Source organism: Crassostrea angulata, chromosome 5, assembly GCF_025612915.1.
Source record: "Crassostrea angulata isolate pt1a10 chromosome 5, ASM2561291v2, whole genome shotgun sequence".
Lineage (NCBI taxonomy): Eukaryota > Metazoa > Mollusca > Bivalvia > Ostreida > Ostreidae > Magallana > Magallana angulata.
The window spans coordinates 56,347,618-56,373,561 of record NC_069115.1 but is presented as its reverse complement, the minus strand read 5'-3'; the positions used below and the strand labels follow the sequence as shown (position 1 = coordinate 56,373,561).

Genomic DNA, 25,944 nt, shown 5'->3' with positions numbered 1-25,944 from the left:
TTGTTATTAATAATTTTTGCTCCAATTAAATAAAACTGTTTTGTTTTTCTATAAAAGACACACTTTTTATCTTCCAAAAACTATCAACAATCTTCACTAAGAAAGTTCCATATTCATTTAACACTCTGAGCTATCAGTTCTAAGAGTAAGATAAATCTATGTGATAGAATACCTCCAGTGTGTTGTAGTTGATGCCGTAAGCTAGAGGATTACACCTCATTCTGACGTAGAGGTAGGTGTAACTCAGCCACTTGACCGCCTCCTCAATGTTGGTCACTGTCCCCAGTGCTATCTGTAATCAAAGTCATATTATAGCATCTTATCGAAAACTTCCATAATTCCTACCCACAAAGTTGATAATTGAAGACTATACTTAAATTACAAGTGATTTATCTTGGCAATGCTCATATTCAGATTCAATATTCAATGCTCATATTCAGATTCAATATTCAATGCTCATATTCAGTAATATTGGAAAATGTTATAAGAAAATTTGTACCTTTTAAATCATTAACAGATGCACATTACCTCTAGTTCACAGGTGTCAACTTAATAATATCTCTAACAGATTTTGTTAGTACTTATTTCTGCATTGCTCAGTCAGACTCTTTTACTTTTTTATTGGACTCTTTTCAAATTCAGTCATTAAACAACATACTTCAGCATTGAGGTTGTCAGTCAGACTATTGGTTTACTGACTTTCTATTAGGTTTTGTCAGTTAATAACCTACCTCAGCATTGAGGTTGTCAGTCAGACTATTGGTTTACTGACTTTCTATTAGGTTTTGTCAGTTAATAACCTACCTCAGCATTGAGGTTGTCAGGCAGACTATTGATTTACTGACTTTCTATTAGGTTCTGTCAGTAAATAACCTACCTCAGCATTGAGGTTGTCAGGCAGGCTATTAATGTACTGACTCTCTATAGGGTTTAGTAATACATGTATATTAACTTCAGGTTGTAAGATAATGTACTGACTCTCTTTTGTGTTCTGTCAAAGAATAATCTACCTCAGCATTGAGGTTGTCAGTCAGACTATTGATTTACTGACTTTCTATTAGGTTCTGTCAGTAAATAACCTACCTCAGCATTGAGGTTGTCAGTCAGACTATTAATGTACTGACTCTCTATAGGGTTCTGTCGTGTCATCAGAGAGAGGTAGTGGGAGAGCTTCTCATGGGCAGTGATAATTGTTCCGTGTCCAAACTTGTCAAACTGAGGTCTCCCAGCGCGACCAAAGATCTGCATCACATCTAGAATACCCAGGTCCACAAAGGCTCCCTTCTTAGAGTCATATATTTCTGTTCCCTGAGGATTCAATGAAATTATCATAGATTACAATGATGAGGTTTTCTCATAATGATTAAAACTTGTTCTTAAGGTAGATAAAGATTTAAAAACCTTAAGTTATATTTTTTCATATCTTTTACTGTGGTTTCATTAATATTCAAGGGTATCAATTTTCGTGGATATAATGAAAATCACAGTTTCAGGGATACGTAAATTCGTGGCCAATGACCCTATCAGTACAAAATATTAATAGAAATTGCACTTCAATGAACAGTTAATTTCGTGGATCAACTTAATAACGAAATCCACGAAAATTGGTATTCAACGAATATTGATGAAACCACAGTATATGATATTATAGATATATGTGTGTGATCTGTAGGCATTATTAATTTCGCATCACCAATTTGAGAGTGGTTTCCGACGACAAAAAATATGCATATGAATGCTTAAATATATGATAAATTAATCTACTATCTAGCAATCCTTCAATCACATAAAATAATAAGATACATCATAATTTACAGCGAGCTGTGAACCCGGCCATACCTTGATGATGACTGCATGGGCGGGTAAGTTAACTCCCCAGGCCAGGGTCGCCGTACACACCAGACACTTAATGTGTCCCGCAGCAAAGTACCTCTCCACCAAGTTCCTGTCCTGTCGGAGCATGCCCGCGTGATGGATTCCAAATCCGTCCGGAAACAGCTCCTTCAGCTGTTTGTTTCGAGATTTCAACGTCTACAAAAGTCAAAAAGTCTTCATGAGGCATGAGACATACTATTAGTTGCTTATTATCTTCATTCAAAGTCCAACCTTCAGTTGTTGTTTGAAATTTCAATGTTTACAAAAGTAGGAGATTTTTCATGAGCCATGTGATGAAATTGTTTAATAATTCACTTTAAAGTATGATTTTAAATAAATTCCATAAAACACCAATCCAAATTTTTTTATGAAGTGCAAGATTATATGCAGTCTAGAAATACATGTAGATCCTACAAAAGCAAGGAGATAAGAATCCCCCTACAGCAGGGATCTACTCACTGATTTTTCCGCCTGTCCATACTGAGCAGACTGTTCCGGGGCAAAAAATCCCATCTCCCCGTTATTTTTGGCTAAATCTCGAAGCACCATGGCCGTTCTGACTGTATCGTTTCGCGCGTGAACGAACACCATCACCTGGTAGCCCTGTCTGACTTGCTCCAAGACTTTATCATAACACACAGTGTTCATGTCCTGTAAAAACTGCACCTTACTCGTTGCCTTTATTCCTGTAATTTCAAGAATTTATTGTAAGCCTTAAATTCATGTGCCTCATACATTTACACGTACATAACTACACATACATTTCATTAACTTTATATTTAGAGAAGTTGCCTCTTTACAGACAAACAATGATACATGTTCAATAACCTTAAACATGTACCTGCATGATGTTAATTTCAATCAATCTACAACTAATTTCATCTACTTTACCTATAAATGATTGTCTCAGTCAGCTTCAATCTACTTTACCTATTAAGATATGTCCCAGTCAATTTTTATGTACTTTACCTACAAATGTTTGTCCTAGGGGCACAGGTCTGAAGCGCCCATCAAAGAAGTAGAGCCCGACATAGGGGTTAACGTGGAGGAATCGGGCCACGTCGATGTAGTTGGGGAGGGTGGCGGACAAGCCCAGGATACGGATCATGCTCTGGGAGCTCTCCACCTACAGAACACAATGCATATACAGTGAATCAAACAATATGATGGCTCAAATTTTGAGGATTCATTGATACCACTCATGATTTATATCTAAATTACATGTATGTGCCCACAAACCTGTAAAAAAAAAACTAACAATCGAATAAATAGTCAATGAAAATTGTCCTTGATGAATTCAAATGAATCAACAGTAATTGTTATCAAGATCAGAGAATGACTCAAATCTAATAGTAAAGCACTATTATAGAAAATCTACCTTGTATACAATCAAGTATCTATAAACTGACCTGTCTGATGGTCCTAGCGACCAGACTCTCTATCACCGAGCCTCGGTCATCATGGAGAAGGTGGACCTCGTCTATAATTAGTAACTTGACCAGCTGGGTCAAGGCGACGTCCCCTGTACTCTTCCGGGTCACAACATCCCACTTCTCAGGTGTTGTCACCAACATCTATCAAACAAGATAAACAATGCTTACAACACTGACTCAATAGAATTAAACATTCAAATACCTCTCAGATAATAAAATTTGGATTTATCTAAAATAAACCTCAAAAGTTCTAAAAACAGATGACCTACATGAAAAAAAATTTGATGAAAAGTTGTCATCTATAATTAGTATATAATGATGATACCTGTGTCTTGATGATTTCAGACTTTGACAGCTTCATATCTCCAGTGAGTTCTTTAACAGATATCCCAAGAGGCTCCAGTCGTCCCCCAAAGTTACGCACCATCTCAGCGGCCAGAGCTTTCATCGGTGCCACATACACTATCTGAGAAGACACGGAAAACTTTTCAATAAATTAACTTAAAAATATATGTATGAATGGAAAACCATCTTAGCAGCCATCACCTAAAGAATCTTTGTCATTGGTGACACAACTTGAAAATAAATGAAAATATTTAAATTAAGACATTTTTTGATAACCACATTAACAGCCATTACCTTAAAAACTTTCCATTGGGGATATACAAATAACAGCTATTACATGCATATTAACTGGGGACACACAAATACATGTAACAGCGATTACATGCATAACCCATGCTGTAACCAACGAGTTATGCCCCTTTTTTGTCTTTGTTGCATAAGTTATCTAATGTTTTGTATTTTGGAACTCTTCAATGTTTTCGTTGATCCAACGTTTTACCAAGTTGACATACACGAGGTGCTCCACCTTCGTTTCCTTGATTTATGCTATCCTAGCCTGCTCAAAATGTAAGACTGATTATATAAACTCATAGTTATGAATATCTCTGTTTCTTAGATTGCTTTTTATGTGAAAATCAACTATTTTTAATCGAACACGGTTTAATACTTTAATCGATACTTTGACGGCCATATTTAAATGTGCTATTTCTGTATATTTAGTATCAACAATTTGTTTTAAAAGTTTGTGGTATATTAATAGATCTTGAATTTATTAAGTTTTCTGAATATGTAATTTCTCTCTATTAACTCTTAAAGATAGCTTGCTAGAATATAAATGCATGTGACTGTGTGTGTATTGTATGACATGGTATTGTAATGGTGTGTGGCAGATCGGGATTTTGTTTCTATTTATTATTATTTGTATTCCGATCCCGATGCGATTTATTCTATTACTTTGGTAACGCCCACTTTATACGATAGCCAATAACTTTAATGACATTTGTCTATTGTTCTGTCCCATATATAAACCCATGTAAGTCCTTATTTGACGAGGGAGACAGCTGGTTTCGCTAGCTACTTTTCTCCTGAGTCCCGGCCCGTCTCGTCTGTCTATTTAAGGTCCCTGTTAAAGTTAGGTTTTAGGGTTGGGAGATTTTAAGTATATGGTATTGCTTTGTGTTCTTATATTGTTATAATAAATTTATAAAGGGTTGTTAATCTTGGTTTTCATTTACTTTGAGTTTTGGTTTATTATATCTGGTTTATCTATATTGAGAGTAAAGTCGTTTTCATACCTTATTTATAATTTAGTAAAGTTTAATTCTTAATGTAGAGGTCAAATTCAGTCTCAAAACAAAAATAAAAACAACGCGAAGTACTGATAAAAACCTATACGGCACTGACCTGCTACAGGTGTCTTTATTTGTGTTCTATTTTTTGTTACAGCCTTTTACCATATGTTGGCACACGCTTTATCAATAAAGCTTAGAAGATACATTGCTTTCTATGGTTAACTTAGCTGTTCTTCTAACAGCACATAACTATTATCTTTATAATTTCTACCGGTAATCATTTATGTACAATGAGAAAAAGGCTGACCTTGAACTCGTCCTTTTTGATGACACCCTGGGAGATATGCTGCTTCATCTCATGGAGGATGGTTAACATGGCAATGTTTGTCTTTCCTGCTCCAGTCGGGGCACAGATCAACAAATTCTCATTTGTTTTATACGCTGCGTCGAACACAACAGACTGAATACGGTTCAGAGCTTTGGTGTTTTTGAAGGCCAGCTGAGCGATCTAAAACAAAAAGTAACTGAATATGATTTTTATGTTAATGGTATGGTTTAGGGCTTTACATGTGTTTCTGGTTTACTTTCTTAGTGTCTGTTAATTTTGAAATGAAATAGAAAAAAAATTGATTAATTTTGTGAAAATGACAATAAACTTAAGTTACCTCATCCAGGTCTTCAATCTTTATCCTCTGGTTGCCTACGTTTGTGGCCTGGGCCTCAGTGTGGGGAATACGGACCTCCTCCGCCAGCTTGGTGGACTTCCTGGAGAAACTGTCCGGCAAAACCATCTGAAACCAAGGAATGAATTACCATAGTAACAGAATCATAGAGACCTTTCTTGCTAGATCAAGGGACATTTTGAAAAGTGGGGCTGGAAGAACTCAAACCTATGTCAACACATAAAATTAACAACCTGAAGGAAGTGTGTGTTGAAAACAGAAAATAAGTTGCTTTAATGATGGTGTACACGTATAACGTACCTTGACTCCTCCTATGAAGGCAGAGGACTGCCGTGCCTCTTCCATCGAATCAAACACAAAAGGATACTTCTCCCGCGGGGCATAGTTTCCTCGCCCTCCGCTGAACATTGGCTGTGGGGCTCTAAGAGCTGCCTCTCTATATAAATTTTACACACGGTTTATGAAACATGTGTATTGTATAAGATTGAGACCTTATGTTAGGAATCTAAAACATTCATCTACATAGTGCCTCCACACTTTTCATTAAATATGATACTGAATAATTTGTATTATTTATCGCTTTGTTGCATTTGATCTCTATTTGTTATTATTTCACAGTGCTGATTCAATTGTCTTCCCTAACCTCTGAGCCCTGAGATAAACAGGATCAAACAGGAAGCCCACGTCTTCTTCACCTTCTTCATTCTTCCTCTTCTCTTTTTTCTCCTCCCTCCTCATTATCTTCATCATCTGACGCTCATTCTCCGTCTAAATTCAAAAGCATATGGAAACTATGCTTATATTTCTCAAACGTTTAACGGCAACTTTACTGGTAACAGTGGACAATTTCACTTTAACTCGTGCCTCGTAACTTGACAAATGTTACTGTATTGTTACACTGAATACCTAAATGTAACCACAGTTACCTGTTCATTGTAACTACACTTACCTGTACAGTAACCTGACAGCCATAGTTTGGTCTGGTCACGGGCGGGCGGTTTCCTCCATCAGCTTTGGCTCCTACAGAATCAAAAAAACATAGAGGAGTTCTACTGGCTGTTTTACTATTGAAATAGTACTTCAATAAAGCATACCAATACTTTGCATAAACACACCATTTTATCAATACCATCAAATAGATAAGTACTATTGATTATACTTTGTTTATAACTTGTCCATGAACTTTGCATTCTTACTTGTTTGTTTATTTGCCTCTGGTTGAGTTAAGGCCCCCTCAATTATTTTCTGCTTGTTCTGAATCAAACTCTGAATCAGTTCAAATCTGTCAAAACCTAGGAACTCAAATAGCTGAAAGTAAACAGAAATATCATTGAAGGTTCATAATGCTTATTAATTCAATTAAAAAAGTACTGTATCAGTAATTGACAGAGGAATCTCATTTCCTAGCCTACCGGGTAATTACCAAACATGACATTAAACAAATGTTCATCCAATAAGTAACAGTGATATAAACCATAAAATAATGGAAAGTTATTTTATTTTCAGCACAAATTCAGTGCTTACATCATTTTGCAGCTGTTCGTCGGAGTTGGAGGCTGTCAGGACATCAAAAATGGTGGAGCACAGGTCCTCTTTACTCATTCCTAGATATGTCTCCTCCCCAGGGAAGTATTGGGTGACCTCCCTTTGTAGCCATGAAGAGTCAAAACTACAAAAAAAAAAGCCCATTAAAATATAGTATATCATAAATGAAAATTTATTTAAGACATTTGAAGATACTTGAAAATTGCTGCATAACAATTCCATGGAAAGTGGGTAAAAATAAAGAGCAGTCCTTTGGGTAACTGGAAGTAGGTTTAATCAAGGAGGAAATTTCCTCCATACACTAAATTAAAATTTTCCTTTGATAATATTTTTCAAAATATTCAAATTCAAAATTAGAGTGACACAATAAGGGGAAAATTTAACCTAAGTCACTCTTTAACTTGACCTTTTTCTATTTTAAAGCAATACAGCTAATAGGTAAATCTATGTACCTGTCTTTGTTTGGGGACTCTTTCTTGGGTGCGATGGGTTTTTTGGGGGATGCTATGTACTTGAGGTCAAGTTCTCTTCTGTCCTCATCATCGGAGTCTGAACTGAGCACATCTTCCTCGAGGGTCTGACCCCGCCTCAGCCCCTGGAACTTGATGTTCTTCCCGAACTCTGTCACGCTTGCCTCCCCGTCCGCTTCCTGTCTGTCCTGGTTACCCAGGGAATCCAGGGTATTTTCTGGTAACCATGACCCTATCTTGTTGATCAAAGAGCAGGCATTGCTGGCTGCAGAGGCAGGGAAAGGTCCAAAGACCTGTCGCAGTCTTGTGGTTTCTTTCTTCCCCACGATACTGACCGACTTCAGAAGATCAAATATAAAGGCTGCAGAGCTCTCTACAGTCTCAAAGCTGGCTTCTGATCCCACTGTGATACCAGAAAATATTCCAATTATAACTTCATTATAGTACGTAAATAACACCTTAACTTAAAATTAACTGTTGCAAATAATTTCTTAAGCAATTTTGGATTTGTCAATACATCTGCTGTGAAATCATTAGATTTTGTGGTGGCTAAATTTTTGTGGAATTAGTGGGTTCTTATCAACCATGAATTAACATCCTCAACAAATTAATAGATTAGGATTTTAAGTCATATTTCGTTTTGTACCTATAGGAAAATACAAGAAATTACATGCCCATGAACCTATAAAATTTCAGCATTCCATTAAAATTGGCCCCCACGAATTTTGACATGTTTAATGATTCCACAGTATTCTATATTTACTTCATTAATATAATATTTTAATAAATTCAGTTCAATTCAGTTTATTGAAATCACCATGTTGGCATACAGTCAAAATGAAATCAAATGACAAAAGAATATTATAACATAAAGGCTATAACACAGCCATAAACTATGGCTTAAAAATGATCAAAACTCATTATTAACACAGAGATTTGTTTTCCAAACTTTACTTCACATTTAGTGCTCAATTGGAACATAATCAAGTTAACCTTACTTTAAACCTCTTGACTGTCATTAGGCCTACATGTACTGTGTATTGCCAATAGCAGTACCTTTTAGATATAGATGTATGACAGTACCTATAGCTTTGACGTATTGTGTCAGTTCTCTGAGAGCTCCGTCCACTTCCTGTTGAGGTACATCAGCCTCCTTTGTGATTATTTCCTTCAGACGTTTCCAACTCACAGTATCTGTGTGTTGCTTGGCAAGTAATTGTCGCTTATTTATAAGCTCGCGCTGCAGATCCGACGCAGATTTTTCTTTATTAGAACTCACATTGGCAAATGCTCTTAGAGCTACGGAAAGTCGAGGCAGAGAACTCATACCTGTTTAGTATAAAGAAAATCTGATTCAGAATTGTTTCAGTGAGAAGTACAAATGAGTGGAATTTAATCACTGATGTACAATCCTTTTTTTCAAAATATTGGCGCATTTACACCTGCAACAATATAATTATATAGCTGCATTTTATCTCCGACAATGTTCATTGGCATGGACATAGTAAACTTTACAGTGTTTAGGATAGTTATGTAAATTTGTGGTAAATTATCCTACTGATAAAAATTTGTTACATTTGTTTTTGCAATGAGCATTAATTTGATTTCATGGATTATCTACTCAACAACAAACTTCTGAAAAAAATGCTGTTCAATAAAAAATGAAAAAAAATGAAGTAATAAAGATATTAAGTAATTTCTGCAATGAATATTAAAATAATTAACTTTACTACGTAGGTCTCCTTGAACTTATTTAGATTTTTTTTTATTCGTAACTGAACAACCTGTAACGTTACCGTACTGTGCAGTATGGGAATCGGTTATACGGGATATACCGTCGAAAGTCATTTGTTTAATGTGGACAGAATGCGAGATAACATTGTATTGATTAAATCATAGGCGTCCGTGTTCTTCAGACTTCAATTGTTCAGTCAATTACAAGAACCAAACTTTCACTTTTACATTTAGGCATTCACCTGTTCACTTATGTTGTCGATTTTTTGTTGAAGTTCGGTTTAAAACTCCCGTGAATTTTAAAGTCAATACAACGGTGAACTTGCCGATAGATCTGTGAATCAAATATTCTCCAAACTGTTGGGGGTTTCAGCACTGTTTCACCATCTTCACGTGTATTCGGCTAAATTACATCTTGCACAACTGTGAGACTGCAGAAAACCGGAAATCGTAATAATCAAAGCTTTTGTCGCACATGCTCACTTTATAAACGTTTTCTGATCTTCACCTCTCATGCAAGTCTCTGTGGCGCAATCGGTTAGCGCGTTCGGCTGTTAACCGAAAGGTTGGTGGTTCGAGCCCACCCAGGGACGGATATTTTTTATTTTAAGCAAGACTTCTTTACCTACTGAGCATAGCTGCATAGATATATTATATATTAATAATGCACAGATCCAGAAAATTTTTCCTCGGGGTTCCAATGTTTATTTGAGTTTCCCAGTGGGGTCTGAGGAATACTTTTTTTTTGGTGATTTTATAGTAAATGTAAAAATTTAAGAAATTGAATTTGCAGTGGGGGGGGGGGGGGGGTCTGGAACGCTTTGATTTTCCAGATCTTCAGCTATAAAAATTTGTTTCCCCTTAGCTTTATTGCATTTATATTTCATGAGTCCGAATTTGCTTGCCCTTGAATAACTAAAGCATCACATAAGAATTAAAAACAAATTTTTTTATTGGCTTAACTCAAATCATTTTACAGAGTTCTTTTCAGTCATATTTTCAGTGCCTCTATATCAGCATATCTTCCTTTGGTTATGACTTGGCTCTTGCTCCATGTTAAGGTTTGGTACATATTTGTCATGGGTCATTGGAGAGATTCGGTTCACTTCACACGATCCCACCTCCATATAGTAGCATTGTCGGAGACAGCAAGCATGGTGTTTCCGTCTCGTGTGAATGAAATCTGCCGTATTGGAGTGTAACATTTTGGATGGGTTAAAATAATGGGTCTGGAAATTAAAAAATATCAAAAATCATTTTTCCCTTTTCATCATAAAGTTATGTATTAATATTGAATTTTATCTATCAGTCATCACGAAAATGCGACTCAAAGACTGCAGCGAGAGAATTTTGGGGTCGGGTCAGAGAAATTTAAAAATTGAGAAGTCAGGTGGACTTGTAAATATTTTAGATGTCAACCTTCTAAAACAGTTTGTACCAGTCATCAATTATGCATAACAGAGTTCCTGTGAACATTTTAATGCTACACATTTGGATAGTTAATCACATCCGAATGGCCTGTTAGTCTGAAAAGTTTTCGTAAAGATTGTTATATATGAATTACGTTTCAGAAAAAAAAAACTGTACTACATGTATTGTAGATTTTTTAACTGTTCAAAAATTATAATTTTAATCATTTGAAATAAATACACAGTACATTTCTAAATACAAAGTAATATGATCTTTTTTATCATCAAATACCATTTCAAGGCTTTTTGTTGCCAAGATGTACGTAGAAAATGTTAATATGTTTTTGTTTTCTTTTTCAATCTGTAGATGTGCCTATTCATCAAATGTATCAAGGTATCTAAAACATGCAGAATTTTGTACCACACAACCTATTTAAACTAAATGAATAAAAACTGCCATATGATAAATTTAACAAATACAGTAAGACACTGTTAGAGTAAAAACACTTAAAATGAATTTATGTATGTAAACGGTAATCTGAATTTCATTCTCTGCATTTTATAACACATTATGAACTAACAGGTAAAGCAGATTGCAACTAACTACCGGTATAACAAATAAAATTACTTGTCCCTGACACTTCCCCACAAACATATTATAATAACCAGGTTTTCTTCTTTATCAAGGAAGCATCCCTTAACAGCTTTCAATGCATCATTTTTGTAGATAGTGTGATTGAGATAATGGATTTTGGTTTGACTTACTTGGACTGTGTCGGGTCCTCCAGATCTAGGTCCCACACATACACTTTACCAATCTGATTTCCCAAGGCAAGCACCTGTTAACAAAACAACATTCATTCTAAAGTGCAATTGTATTGAGAATCACCTCAGAATTAAGACTGAACCAAAACAGCAGCAGCTTATTAGCACATGAACACTCTACCTACATGTTACATGATGCTGATATTTCTAATGAAAGTCAAAATAATGAAAATGAAGACTTCAAAAATTTAAACAGGTTTCATATTTTCTTGACCTGATTTAATGGTCAACTGTGGACAATTGTTACTTGTATCTTGCTACAAATAAATAACTGTTTCAAATTTTAAAAATAATTATTGTGTAATAACACACCTAATGTACATGTAAATAGATGACAGTAACATCTACAAATGAAAGTTTATGCATAACAATCTTATCAAAGTATGCAAATACAGCATTCTTATTTCCAGACAAGTGACATTGATGTAAAAACTCCACTGATGCTTTACCTTTATCTGCATCTCAATTTCATATCACTCTGCAGTGATAAGTCCATTAGAGCAGAGATTGCAGCACCAGCATGTACACATGAGACAAGCTGTAAGATATGCACGGACACAGTGCTTTGTACAGCCTACTCCTCATTATAGATACAATGATTGGTTTAATCTGTGGTCTCTAATTACTCACAGGGTGGAATACTAGCCCTTTATCAGGACAGTCTGTATTTTGGGAAAGTCCAAGAGTGGGGCAGTTCTACAACCCCCCATGTGAAGTAAGCTCTGCTGTACTGAAGCCATCTCTCCATTGAGAGCTGAATCTGGCCATTGATAACAGGGTGTTTTTTCTATATGGAGACAAGTAATTGATGGAGACACAAGGCTAGACCTCAAATCAACCACACCTAATAAGCAAGAAGAGAACGAGGAGTACCCTAGCTTTTAGTTCTTAATAGGAAGATGTGAGAAGAGGCTACAACAAATTAATTTGGTATTTTTTCCTAGAGGATTTCATTTTGATACTTTCGCAATGATTGCGATAGGGTTGGTCAGGTGTCTGTTCTATCTGTGGATTGTCTCCCCTGTTTTGGGATGTATGCGGGGCTGTATCTGTGACAACGACACAGTGACATGTATCCACATTCTGACCTACAGTGCCTTTACATTTCCGCCCAAAATGACCAAACTCAATATAACACAGAGTTACATAGGACCAAGACTACAAACTCCGTTTTCTCCTTACATGGATCTAGAGGAGCTACATCTCACTAATAATGGACTCCATGCGTTGGATGAAAATGTGCTGAAATTTCTACGAAGGCTGAAGTACCTTGACCTCAGCAGGAATCACCTTGTGAGGCTGGACAATCACATCTTTCAACATTTGACATCTTTAGAGGTTTTGGATCTCAGTCACAATGACTTTTTTGTACTTCCAGATATTCCTTTTAGATACCTTATCAATCTAAGAACATTCAACATGAGTTTTAACCAGTTGCAACAACCCAAATTAGGACTACGATTTCAGGTCATGACCTTGCTACATAATCTTGATCTTTCAGGGAATAACTTTACCCGTCTTGATGGAAACACATTTGATATGGCTCGGGGATGGTCAGACCAAGTGCCTAAACATGTCAACCTGTCATACTGTGCAATATTAGTCATAGAACAGGACACGTTCCGATACCCTGTTAGAATGGAGCACCTGTCACTTGCAGGGAACCCTGGGATAGGCGTGGAGAATCTCACCAACATGTTTAATTCCTCTCATTTCGAAAAACTCAAACATCTGGACATATCTGATATGAATCTGACTGATGTCAAAGATCTGATTCCAATGCTAAGTAAAACCTCCATCTCAGATCTAAATATAGCTCACAACAACCTCCGGAAAATCCCTATCTCTTTGAGGGATTACCTTCGTCGGTTGACTGTGCTGGATATCAGCTACAACCAACTTGACACACTGTCTAATGCTGTGACAGAAATCGGAGGCCTCCTTCACTTGGATGCTTCTCATAACAGGATTTCACAGGTCAGTAGTTGATTTATACTTTGCATGAATTCATTCTCTTGTATTTTGGAGAGAAAGGACGGAGGGGATATTTATTTTCTGAATAAGCATTATACCAGGTAACTATATGTACTTTCAAGTAAAAATTGCAGGAAATGAACTGAATTTTATAATCATCAAAATATTGATGTGCATTACAGTCAAACCAAATGCCATAGGTGAATTATTTCTCTGCTATGAATTCATAAGAGAAAAACAAATACATGTAATAGTTGTTGACTTTTGCATTTTGCAGATAGATGAGACATTCCAGCAACATTTAACAAATCTTCTGACCTTACACCTGTCTCACAATAACCTTGGGGACAACACTGTGTCACTAACAAATGCAGCCTCCTTGAAGATTCTGGACCTGAGTCACAACACCTTGACCCAATTCCAGGTACCAAGCACTCTGGGGGACCTGGAGCACCTGTCACTAGCCAGGAACATGATCAACAACATCACTTCCATGTCTGGCCTCCACAAACTGCGCAGTCTTGACATCAGTGGAAACAGGCTGACCCAACTCCCAGGGTTCCTGCTCTTGGACTCGAGGAAAATTATCCATACGAACTTCAGCTTCAATATGATCTCCAGGATAGATCATCAAACCTTCCGCCCTAAGTCTCCAGACATAATAGACTTGTCAAAAAACAAACTAGTGAAGCTGTGGAATGCTGGCTGGAAGACTGCCAAAACCATAGATCTCCACGGCAACAAGATCACTGAGATGGACGACCAGTCATTTTATGCCATGTATGAATTGAAAGAGTTAGATCTGAGTTGTAATAACCTCAGTCGCCTTAACCCAGCAGTGTTTGTCTTCCTGAGTGACCTTCTTGTTCTATATCTACAAGACAACCAATTGTCTCAGGATGCTGAACTGTACAACACAATGCATTCCTTGCGAGAGATCACTAGCATAGACCTCAGTGGCAACAAATTCAGATACATCATGGACGGAACATTCAACTCCTGTCCAAACTTACAGAAAGTTTCAATGAGTGACAATCCAATCCAAATCATTTACTCCTCAACTTTAGCTGTCCTTCGGAACTTGGAGGAAGTTGACTTTTCAAACAGCAGCTTCTTGTGTGGATGTGAACTGGTGGATTTCCAGGAGTGGATGATGGAAACCAAGGTGAAAATCATTCATCAGTTCAACAGCAGCTACCAGTGTAAGTCTCCAGCTCACAGACTCGGGCACAGTGTAAGAAGCTACACAATGAGCGAGTTTGAATGCAATGAGTCTCTGTTCTTTGTGACCGTATTTAGCTCTATTGGTGCAGGAGTGATGTTGATTGGGGTTATTGCAGCTCTTATTTATTACTACTGCTGCAAACATAGACAAAAGAGTTCTGATGAATTGAATAAACCCATCATGAATGGAAGTATTCCTTCCAAAGAGGAAAAGAAAAGAAGAGGCATTCCTATAGAAGTTTTAAAGAATGCAGATGCAACTGAGGTGGAGAGACTGCTTAAAGCAGAATACAGAAGAAAGAGAGAACCTGAGCAAAAAGGGAAAACAAAAAATAAAGACAACAAGAAAACGAAAAATAGACAGAGTTCTAGAGAAAATAGAATCACCAGAGATATGATCAGATACCCTGATCTCCAACGTGATGTGATGACATTGCCAAGAATACGAGAAAATCGTTACATGGACAGACGGGACTACTACAGGCCAACACCAGCCAGACCGATCTACAACCCTTACCTATACGACCGCAGCAAGTCACAAGCAGAACTATATCCGTCGTCACGTACGACACATCATCATGTCTATAGAGAGAGGCAGAGAAACCCTTATTACTCCGCTCAGAATGTGGACATTATTCGTCGGCCGCGGCCTAGATATAGCCAAAGCATGCCCGACATGCTGAACAGAGTACACACCCTTCCTAAGCCACGCCCCCCACGAGAACCTCATTACATTACCAGGGAGAAGAGAAACGATGAAAGCTCCTATGACGTCAGGCTTTTCAAGGACCCTACGTACAGACCATGGGTGGATCAAGAAAGGTGGGAGAGAGACAGAAGAGAAGTTGTTCCTCAAGAAATACCCCGGGATCCTCCTACAGTGCATTCTGGGTATTATACAATATCAGCCAAAACAGCTGAGAGGGGAAGTGGCAATAGAACTCAGTGGATATGAAAGCTTCTTTAAATTTTTCATATTTATCAGAAAACATTTCATGTATTTATATATCAACATTATCAAGTATAAAAAAACAATCCTTAAATGTCTGTTTACATTATTTATGCATAACTGTGTAGAATAAATAAACATACATATTCTTATTTCATAGTTTCTGTGCGATATTTCATTGATATCTTCTACAATGTACACAGACCTTTTGCCAGAAATCCAGTCCGAATCTCATGTACCAGATATCACAATCCTTGTAGTCGAATCGATGGAGGATGGACACATTGCTGTCGCTGAGTCGCAGGGGGTAGTTCATGTCTGCCAGGGGGCCGGGCTTCCAACAAATGATACAGTTCTCACACGACTACAAAACAACCAACAAACAATGCACAGAGCACACAACTGCAAAACTACCGATCAATTCCTAAAACAAACAAGTTCTGTATATCTACACAATTACAAAACAATTTCTGATATTTTAATAAAACATAGAAAATTGAACAAATCTTATGATTTCCTGCAGCATTTAATGCCAAATTTCAAAGAAATAAGTGGCCAGTGTAAAATAATTAATCCAAAAAAGAATATTTACTTTGAAAATAAACGAATTCTAAAGTTTTACCTTAGAGAGAATAAAATTGCCGAACCATCGAACACAGTCTACATAGTTCCTGTGGATGTCTCTTGTGGAGAAATCTGGGAAATGTTGAGCAACAGTAGGAAATGGTCTGAGGAGAAGAAATTCATAATTACCGGTACTAGTAAAAGAGCCTTCAACAGTGCGAAACTGACTAAGAAGAAAGAGAGAAGTCATAAATACCACTGCAGGCTTAAGAGCATTAAAATAACAGTGAAAAAATTACATATTAAGAAATGCAAATCCCCTTTACAGAATCATCATAAATGTATAACAAATCAAGTCATCAATGGATAATATTGCTTAAATTATGCAATCCATACCACTGCATATATAGACAAAAATTAAATGATGTATTCTTTCATTCAACAACTCAAGTACTCATAACAATATCATGACAAACAGAGGTACACATAAAGTAGTAGATTTAACTATTACATCCTTTTACATGACTAGGCAAGCACCTGTTGGAGTTGGCTGGGTTGTATGTGTAGGAGTCCTTCATGGCGGCCTGTATTGTCTCTGTGTCTGTCTTCCAGATCTTCAGGGAGTGGTCCATACCACACGTAGTGATCAGGTTCCCCGTTATATTGAAATCCTACAAAAGACAATCACATTCAACACCAGGATTCCGATTCAACACTAACAACAGTAGACCATAGGACTTATTTTTAGTTTTCTATTTTCACTGAATCTGGCATCGCAACCAACACATTGACAGTATATGCTTTACTTACTATAATTTTTTGAGTAACCTAATTTCTTGAGATATTTTAAAAGTGCAGTAAACTGATAGGCTTTTTGATCAACGGTTAGTCAACTCCATAAACAACAATACAGTATGTGACATCAGAAGGAAATTTCATAGAATTCCTGAGTTCTAACTTACTGTTGAATCATTTAAATTTGTGGGGGCCATTTTTCGTGGATTGTGGTTTTTTCCCTTATTCATGGAGATGTAATTTTATGGACGCCTCGGTTTTCAGTTTCAGTAACAGAGATAACTCTTTCTAATTTGCTTTCGTTGAGGGTGTAAATCTGTGGGGGAGGGCTATCCATGAATACCACGAAAATTGAGCCACCATGAATTTTAATGATTCCACAGTATTGCTAATTCACCAATCCCCATCGTCACCAACTTTCCTCAAGTCAATACTCAGCCTCACGTTTGGACTTCAAATTTATACACTTTTCTTATAAAGAATTGAGCTGAGGACTGAGTTGAGTGACTTAGAAATTTTGGTGACTGCTGGGCCAGACTATCTTTTACTTTAATGACATTCCACTAGTAGATTGGCATTAGTGTTGAAACCATGAATAATACCCAGATTGTCACTGTTCATTGTTCATACTTACTGCACTGAATACTTCATGTCACTGTTCATTGTTCATACTTACTGCACTGAGTACTTCATGTCACTGTTCATTGTTCATACTTACTGCACTGAGTACTTCATGTCACTGTTCATTGTTCATACTTACTGCACTGAGTACTTCATGTCACTGTTCATTGTTCATACTTACTGCACTGAGTACTTCATGTCACTGTTCATTGTTCATACTTATTGATCTAAGTACTTCATGTCACTGTTCATTGTTCATACTTACTGCACTGAGTACTTCATGTCACTGTTCAATGTTCATACTTACTGCACTGAGTACTTCATGTCACTGTTCATTGTTCATACTTACTGATCTAAGTACTTCATGTCATTGTTCATTGTTCATACTTACTGCACTGAGTACTTCATGTCACTGTTCATTGTTCATACTTACTGCACTGAGTACTTCATGTCACTGTTCATTGTTCATACTTACTGCACTAAGTACTTCATGTCACAGTTCAGTGTTCATACTTACTGCACTGAGTACTTCGTCCCTATGGCCGTCCACACCACCAAACTTGACCACACACACATCTGTCTTAATGTTCCACAGTCGGATTGTGTGATCTGTGATATAAATTAAAAGCAAATATATCAGTGTCTACTTTCACTTTACTTGATATTTTTATATAAAATATATTTTATTCTAGAGAATTTCAGGCTTTTCTTTTCTTTCTTTACCTTTGGATGCAGAAAGCAACATGTTGGGATCTTTTGGGTGAAATTTCAGTTCATTGACAGCAATTCCATGGCCAACAAAATGCTACAATGTTAAATTCAGGCTTAATTTATAACTGCCTCAGTTTTGTAAAATACTAACCCCAAAATTAATTTTCATGACCCAAAGCTTATGACTGGTTCACAGTAAGAAATAATGGTAGTGACAAAGTTCTCTCAGACCTCACAACATTTTCTCACATTAACATAAAATTTGGGTTACGCTTGAAACATCATAATATGACTTGTGTTTAGACTCTACAGTTTAAAAGTTCATTTGACAATACATGTACTGGTAAATATCAAAAACAACTTACAGTCATTGATGAACAAATATTATCTCATTTTCCATGACAAAATCACTGAGTATAAATTACAGAGGCAAACCACCTCTGAGGTAGTAAAGCTTACCTTGTGGGTAACACGTGTATGTGAGAATGATAACATATAATGATGATTTCATACTTTGAACTTGAAAATCATGGTCACACCATGAAATTTTTTTATTAATTTATCTGTGTAGAATAGGGAAAAACTGATTTTTTGAATAAAGCACTTACTTTCACACAGCATAGAGCAATAGGACTTAGAATACGAATTATTCCACGTAGTCCAGCCACAGCCACTAGCGGCTGACCTGTGACATCATCAAATGACCAGGCGCAGCAGTAAAAGTTCTCATCTGCCTGAGGGCATTGATTAAGGCATGATAACAGTGTGTAATATATACAAGATAATACTTCATAATGTAACAAAGAGGTGAAGAATGAACAGTTTACAGAAGCAGGACATAATTCCGCATCTAAAGGATACACAGGGGTCTGCATAAGCCTGTAACAGTTTGATTTTTCCATTTTCTTGTAGTTCATAAATGGTTACCTGTAGGGGGAATTGTACAATTTAAATATAGGTATGTATATACAATGTACATTGGTTATTAGGAGAGCAACTTACATGTAATTTTAACTTTAAATATGTTGAAAATTGAGGTACCAGGTACAGACTTAACTCTTTAACACAATATTCTTGGTACATCTCAGAGCAGACTCTGTGTAACACTGTGTATTCACTAACCCTGTTGTGTCCCACCGATGCAAACACGATCGGTTCTCCATCTTTGGTGTTCTTATTCACATCTATCCCAAATATTGGCTGGCCATGGTCCTCCTATTAATATTAGAGTTTAAATTTTGATTTTAATTGCAAAATCTCGAAATTTAAACTCATTATATATGTACATAGAATTCAAAGTTTCAACATAAGATGCCCTTTGAACTGAACGATACTTCATATTCAGTTCTAAAACATTAATACATAAGTATGTATTTGATAATGTAGTTGATTTCTTTTGATGTATGGTAAAAAGTAATAGCTCTATAAAGACATTTTTCATGAAAGACATTGTTAAGACCAGATTTAGAATAAGACAACCCTTAGATTGAATTACTAGTTACCTGGTTTATACTTTTCTTAATCTTATACGGACCTTCACGCTTCCTCTTTCACATTTTCTTACAGCATATACAATCACATACATGTACATAATACAGAATATACCTATTAACAAACCTTCACAAAATTGGTACACTTGAATTGTAGTTTGGTTCTCCATTTCTTGTTGCGCCCCCTGCCCCGTCGGCCCCCCACCCCCTGGGTAGGAGTGTCACTCCTAGAGGAGGCATCCTCCATGATTGTGCTGGCAGTTGAAGATTTGTCATCCTGAAATATTACAGGAATTTTACCTCAGTCATACAATGATGCAAGAAATGGTTAATCTAGGTTACATTAATATGTAAATGCTCAAGAATTTAATCTTGACTCCTTTTTCAAACTTCAAATTCATTTCAATTTAAGTATACCGGTAGTTGTCTCAGATGTCTTTACACAAAAAGTTCTCTCACCAAACACTGGTACATTATCACTAATATACAAGAGGCCCATGGGGCCACATCGCTCACCTGAGCAACAATGGGCTTTCAAAAGATATTGTGCCATATGGTCCCTCGGTAGAATAACAAAAATAAATATTGTCAAGTATTCGAATTTTACACTTATTTTTGCATACACGTAATCTTTGACATTGTACCTTCATAAAATACTATTTTTACCAGAATAAGAAAATCCTTCGCAAGATATAAAACTAAACATTTGGTAGGGGTATACTGGTAAGTTGTTAACTTCCTATTCCCTATATTTTTGTTCTAACCCCCCCCCCCCCCCCCCACACACACACACACACTTTGTAAAGCGATCAAAATATATGAGAGCATATAGGTACATTTTTTTCATCAACTACATACTAGTTATTGTATTTTTGAAAAAATATAACAGTTATCGTATTTTATGTTTAAAATCCTACATGTATAGATGTGAAGAAGAAAATTGTACCTCAATGTGCTCAATTCCTCAAATTAAAAACATTCATAAATTTAATTTGTCTTCTCCATTGTAATTAAATGACTGTTATTTACCTTGCATACAAACCAGGATAATTTTCCGCTGTGATATTTTCTTAGGAATAGCGATAATTACTTTATCCCCGCAACAGAAATGTATGGAAACTGTTTTAAATATGTCGTTTTTATTTACTCGTGTCTGGAAAATTATCAAAATTGATGTAGATTTCACATTATTTATTGTATAAAGAGGGGGCCCCAGAGAGTAGGTATACACAGAATATCATTCTTTTATTTTGTTTGTACAAGTATTTAACATACTCTAATTCATATAGAATTTCTAACGTTCAACCAAAATTTCAGCGTCAATCGTAGAATTATAAGCAAGATACAGAGCTCACAGTTCGCCTAGGTTTGAGTCATATTTTGTTCACATGAGTTTATTACATTCAGCTTAAGATTTTTAACTTGGTATTTCCTATTCAGCATTTAAAATGGAAAAAAAAAGAATGGCCTAAGATTTTAAATTCTTTTATTCACTCAAGACAAGTTCACTGGTATTTGAGGCTCAAAATGAGTTTATACAAATGTACACAAACACAGTCAAAGATCACATGTACAGTAAGAGTAATAATGACGAAAGAAGGTTAAGTTTACAATACAATAAGTTGTTAAAGTTGGTTTCTGGAAGAACAGACTTTTAAAATTTTCTTAATAAATATTGACAATTGTTTTACTTTTTTAATCTTTAGGTTTTAAGATCTGTGTACAAACATAGAATTGTGAGCAAATCTCTGTATCTTGCTTATAATTCGAAGCTTAACACTCAAATATGGATAGTAAATAGAATTCGTAAACAATTAAACACAAGAAACATGCACTATAACAAATAAAGAACACAATTTATTTTTTCGAAATGAATCATATATATACATGTATATACCTACATATTTCCATTAGCGATATCAAACTCTATTTAAACTGAATAAACTAGAGAAAATGCCGAACATCTCAACAAAACCTATTGCATTAATCTACCATTACGCAAAAGATAATGCCGAATTACCGATAGAATGAATTGTATTTCAGTACTCTTTTGATACATCAGATTTTGCTTAATTTGCGCAGGTAAACAGTTAACTGTTTGATTTACCGAAGTCTCTGTTTGATTTGATACGTAAAAATCACGAAATACAGACGATAGTTCCCAGGTTACAAAGCATAAATAATGAAAACGAAACGAAAATCAGAACAAGCTAACACCAACGTCATGTGTAAACTGTCAACGCATTGAAATATTAAGCCTCAATTTACTTCACAAAATCGGCACCAATATATTTTGCATGTTTCAAAAATTTCCCTTCATACGCGAACTGTTGCATAACAAGCAAATTTATCATAGTCAGATCGACCCTTTTTCGTATAATGTCATGGCTGCTTTAAACAAAGAACCTCGTTTTAGAAGTATGAGTACGAGTCTTGGTAAAATGGGTATGCAAACCCGGGCCGTGGCAAAATAAAAGCCGGGCAGATCAGCAATCATCAATTCCAAATACGCACTATTTTGCAGCAATATTTACAGCGAATACAAATATACTGGTTTATCAAATATCCTGAAATTTTAATGAGATTGGCAGATTAAAAACTGCCAATCTTTTGTTTTGCCCAGGCCAAGTCTTGCCTACCCATTTTACCGGATGCCGAACTCGAAGCTGAAACACGCCTTTCCTTTATTATTATTTTCGTAATAACTCAGATTTGAAACAGAATTAGCACTTAATTTTTGCAATTTATATTTTCCTTCCCATAAGGATAATTTATGCTCAACTACGTTGAATTGGAGTCCGTAGTTCGTGAGAAGAAGATTTTTAAAAATGCACCCCCCTTTTTCTACAGTTTCAAGGTTTTCTCCGCTTTGAATACAGATCGGACTTTTATTTCTGCAATTTAAATTCGCCCTTCCATAAGGATGCTTTGTGCCAAATTTGATTGAAATTGGATGAGCGGTTTTAGAGAAGAAGTTCAAAATGTAAAAAGTTTACAGACGGACGGACGGACGGACGGACGGACGGACAGACAGACGGACAGACGGACGACGGACAAAAGGTGATCAGAAAAGCTCACTTGAGCTTTCAGCTCAGGTGAGCTAATAATAAAAAGAATCCTTAACAATTTATTGTTAAAATGGTACTAAGATAAATTTACTTTTTAATCTGTCAAAATGGTTATAATTGAGGTATTCGATGTATAACGACCACATTTTGTACCTTATAAATGAATGGTCCGATATTCTTAATCATGATATCATTTTAAAGGTGTTATCAAATAAAAATACTCCACCAAAGGAATTTTCAAAATATTAATTATGGTCCAACTAATTACACCTTGAATTTTGTATTGAAGTCTATGGGCAACGTATGTTTTACCGTAATAAGATATTAAAAAAAGTAAATTAAATTTCGTGAAATTCTCTCGGTTAATACATGCATAAACTTTCTCTTTATTAAAATATGAATTAAAATGAATCATTTACCGCAGATATTTTGACGAAATTAAAATTTTCTTTTTTTCAACATGGGGAGATCAATCTTTAAAAAATTTAAGGTGCAAAATGACCGGCTTCTTACATGTTGTCAGTCATGTGAATTTGGTTCATTTCACTTTCATTGTTATCTAGCAATACATATTTAACTGGTTCAAAGCGATTCAAAATTGTTCAATATCCCTTCATTATACATTGAATACCTTAAATACTGTAATAGAAAGCTGAGTAAGATCCATTGAAACTAAATATTTTTGACCAACATTTCACAGAAACATTATTGACAAACTTTTTTAGTCTTGGCAAATAGTTTGCATTTCTTCTTTTCTTTTCTTTCTTCAAAAGATTCTTTATTCATTTTTTTTTTATTGGTCTTGACGAATCTTTGCTGAGATTATAGAAAGATTATAATCACATTTAGCATTATCAAGTGGCTTAATAAGGTTCACACCTAAACCATATAGTTTTTTTTTACTGAGATTATACATCGTGTATGCAAGAAACCAAAACTCTGCATGATCATACACATTAATCATGTCAATTTATGGGGTTTTTTTGGTTTTTTTTAACCACAGGGACTCGTTACAAACTTTTTTTCTTCTATCTACAGTCAGGGGTGCATGAGACGGATTGGATCGAATTTCATCAACAATTTTTTTTAAATGAGAAAATGATTCTTCTATTCATAAAATTGATTTTTTAGTAATGACTGAAATATATGATGATCAATTTTAGAATAATGATAAAAACAGTCATAGCTATTTGGTGTTTATTCTAAAATATTAAGTGACCTCTGCAAATAAATATGACTGTATTTCATGAATTTTTATCAAGTTGGTAAGTCTGGGCGCACTTCATTACTAGCATGTAGTATCTCATTTGATTTTCGGGCATGCTTCTTTATTTAGGTTTTCTGTGATCCAAAATGTTTCTCTACACATGGGACCAAATATGGCAGGATAGTTTACTATATCACATTAATGAAGTAAATGGGTTGGAATAATGGATATATAATGAAAACAAGTCATATTTACAAAAATAAATAAAGATGTGTAAATTTTAAAAAGTGGGTACCTGGGAGGAAAAATAACAAGAGGGGAAGCCATCTTGGAGACCGCCTCGCTTCATCTGCTAATTTCTCATTCAAAATGTCATACTAGAAACTTACGCCAACTTGTATTTCTTTATAAATTATTTTTCTGTAAGATCCCACCTTCAGTTTAATTCTTTTCAAGTCTTCATCAACAAATTTTTATTTAATCTTTTTCTCGCGTAAACATCCGGAATTGACAACTACTTGGCTTTTCCCATAACCAATCGTATGACAGAGATCTCATGTACCATACTTTCGCTTTCTACAGGAGCCAGGGAGTTGATGATTTTTAATGTCTATGCGAGAAATCAACAAGTTTGTTAATGTTGGTGTAAAAACGAGCTAGCTTAAACTGCAAGTGGAATTGATAGCTCAAAGAAGAATCATCTCTAGTTTAACAATTCAAACGAAAAATAAGCTGATGAATCGAGGCGGTATCCAAGATAGCGTCCTCACTTGTTATTTTTCCTCCGAGGTACCCATTTTTTTACGATTTTTTTTTACACAAGTCCCTCTGGTTTAACAAAGAATGAATCGATGGTTCTTCGTTCCAAAAGAATATCAAATATCATACCAAGTTGGTTTTAAATAACATGACACTGTGTTACCTGATCATCGCCAGATCCGTCTGCATTTGCAACAAGGGACATGCGCGCTTTCTTTGTACACAAGTTTAGCACATTGTCTTCGCTGTCCGACATGCTTTTATATCACGTGATAGTCACATGATTGAAAATTTTTCGCGCCAAAATTTGATACTTTCTATAATATGATTTTTACTTTCAGACGAAAAGGGATAAAAATTTATATAATCTTGTTGCTTTTCCCATGTTTATGTACTTTAGAATGAAAATTTTGAAAATCACAAAATTATACGTTCGGATGAAACATGCACTTTAATGATGATGTAATGTAAGGGAAATACATGACTTAACCGCTATATGTAAGTATGCATCGCGGCATTTCATCATTTCATAAAATTCTTGCTCATATATACAATTTGTTAATCATTATGTACAAGATCACGTAGCTTAACTGGATAGAGCACCCGACTTCTAATCGGGGTGATGCGAGTTCGAGTCTCGTCGTGATCCGAATTTAATTTTATTGACATACATGTTATTAATTATTTCTTGATATCCTCCACAGGCACTTGTTTCTGAGAAAAAAATTTACACTATAGTATAATAATAATAGTGTGTTATTATTATACTATAGGGTAAGTTTTTTTCTAAAAAACAAGTGCCTGTGGGTTTGAGCCTAATTAAAATGGCCCCCTAAAAATGAACATTGTCATTTTACTGTAATTCTTTGTTTTATTTGTACAAATACACATTTGAAGTTTTTTCATAATTTTCATTTTGATTTTAGTGCTCACAATTTAAAAATATGACATCATACAGTTTACCTTTTCCC

At 35.6% G+C, this 25,944-nt stretch overlaps 3 protein-coding genes and 2 non-coding genes across 7 annotated transcripts in view; 3 read left to right on the top strand and 2 right to left on the bottom strand.

Annotated features, from left to right (window-relative positions):
• Positions 1-9,813, bottom strand: part of LOC128185575 (activating signal cointegrator 1 complex subunit 3-like) — a 93,891-nt gene extending 84,078 nt beyond the window's left edge. For 2 of the 3 annotated variants that reach the window (XM_052855155.1, XM_052855157.1), the window contains exons 1-17: positions 9,620-9,813; positions 8,727-8,972; positions 7,626-8,046; positions 7,153-7,297; positions 6,825-6,936; positions 6,578-6,648; positions 6,272-6,396; positions 5,929-6,064; positions 5,611-5,736; positions 5,253-5,453; positions 3,634-3,774; positions 3,285-3,449; positions 2,845-3,001; positions 2,335-2,561; positions 1,840-2,031; positions 1,084-1,308; positions 173-292 (exon numbers count right to left, since the gene is read on the bottom strand). In XM_052855155.1, the coding sequence (XP_052711115.1) occupies positions 173-292; positions 1,084-1,308; positions 1,840-2,031; positions 2,335-2,561; positions 2,845-3,001; positions 3,285-3,449; positions 3,634-3,774; positions 5,253-5,453; positions 5,611-5,736; positions 5,929-6,064; positions 6,272-6,396; positions 6,578-6,648; positions 6,825-6,936; positions 7,153-7,297; positions 7,626-8,046; positions 8,727-8,970 (2,808 nt within the window). In that variant the 5' untranslated portion in view covers positions 8,971-8,972; positions 9,620-9,813. The remainder of the gene's footprint in view (positions 1-172; positions 293-1,083; positions 1,309-1,839; positions 2,032-2,334; positions 2,562-2,844; positions 3,002-3,284; positions 3,450-3,633; positions 3,775-5,252; positions 5,454-5,610; positions 5,737-5,928; positions 6,065-6,271; positions 6,397-6,577; positions 6,649-6,824; positions 6,937-7,152; positions 7,298-7,625; positions 8,047-8,726; positions 8,973-9,619) is intronic. The other variant, XM_052855156.1, reaches the window with a different exon arrangement.
• Positions 9,814-9,896: 83 nt separating this feature from the next.
• Positions 9,897-9,970, top strand: Trnan-guu (transfer RNA asparagine (anticodon GUU)). The gene has a single exon. It is a non-coding gene; the product is annotated as a tRNA-Asn (tRNA).
• Positions 9,971-10,311: 341 nt separating this feature from the next.
• On the bottom strand, positions 10,312-25,229 carry LOC128184808 (polycomb protein EED-like). The gene is made up of 12 exons (XM_052854398.1): positions 25,137-25,229; positions 20,067-20,216; positions 19,572-19,664; positions 19,311-19,376; positions 19,058-19,183; positions 18,462-18,543; positions 18,256-18,347; positions 16,860-16,993; positions 16,381-16,486; positions 15,964-16,122; positions 11,552-11,625; positions 10,312-10,606 (listed from the first exon to the last, which is right to left on the bottom strand). The coding sequence occupies exons 1-12, from the start codon at positions 25,227-25,229 to the stop codon at positions 10,480-10,482; spliced, it is 1,302 nt and encodes a 433-aa protein (XP_052710358.1). The 3' UTR covers positions 10,312-10,479.
• On the top strand, positions 11,641-15,957 carry LOC128184807 (protein artichoke-like). The gene is made up of 2 exons (XM_052854397.1): positions 11,641-13,588; positions 13,863-15,957. The coding sequence occupies exons 1-2, from the start codon at positions 12,581-12,583 to the stop codon at positions 15,762-15,764; spliced, it is 2,910 nt and encodes a 969-aa protein (XP_052710357.1). The 5' UTR covers positions 11,641-12,580; the 3' UTR covers positions 15,765-15,957.
• Positions 25,230-25,548: 319 nt separating the features above from the next.
• On the top strand, positions 25,549-25,622 carry Trnar-ucu (transfer RNA arginine (anticodon UCU)). Its single transcript has one exon. It is a non-coding gene; the product is annotated as a tRNA-Arg (tRNA).
• Positions 25,623-25,944: the final 322 nt, after the last annotated feature.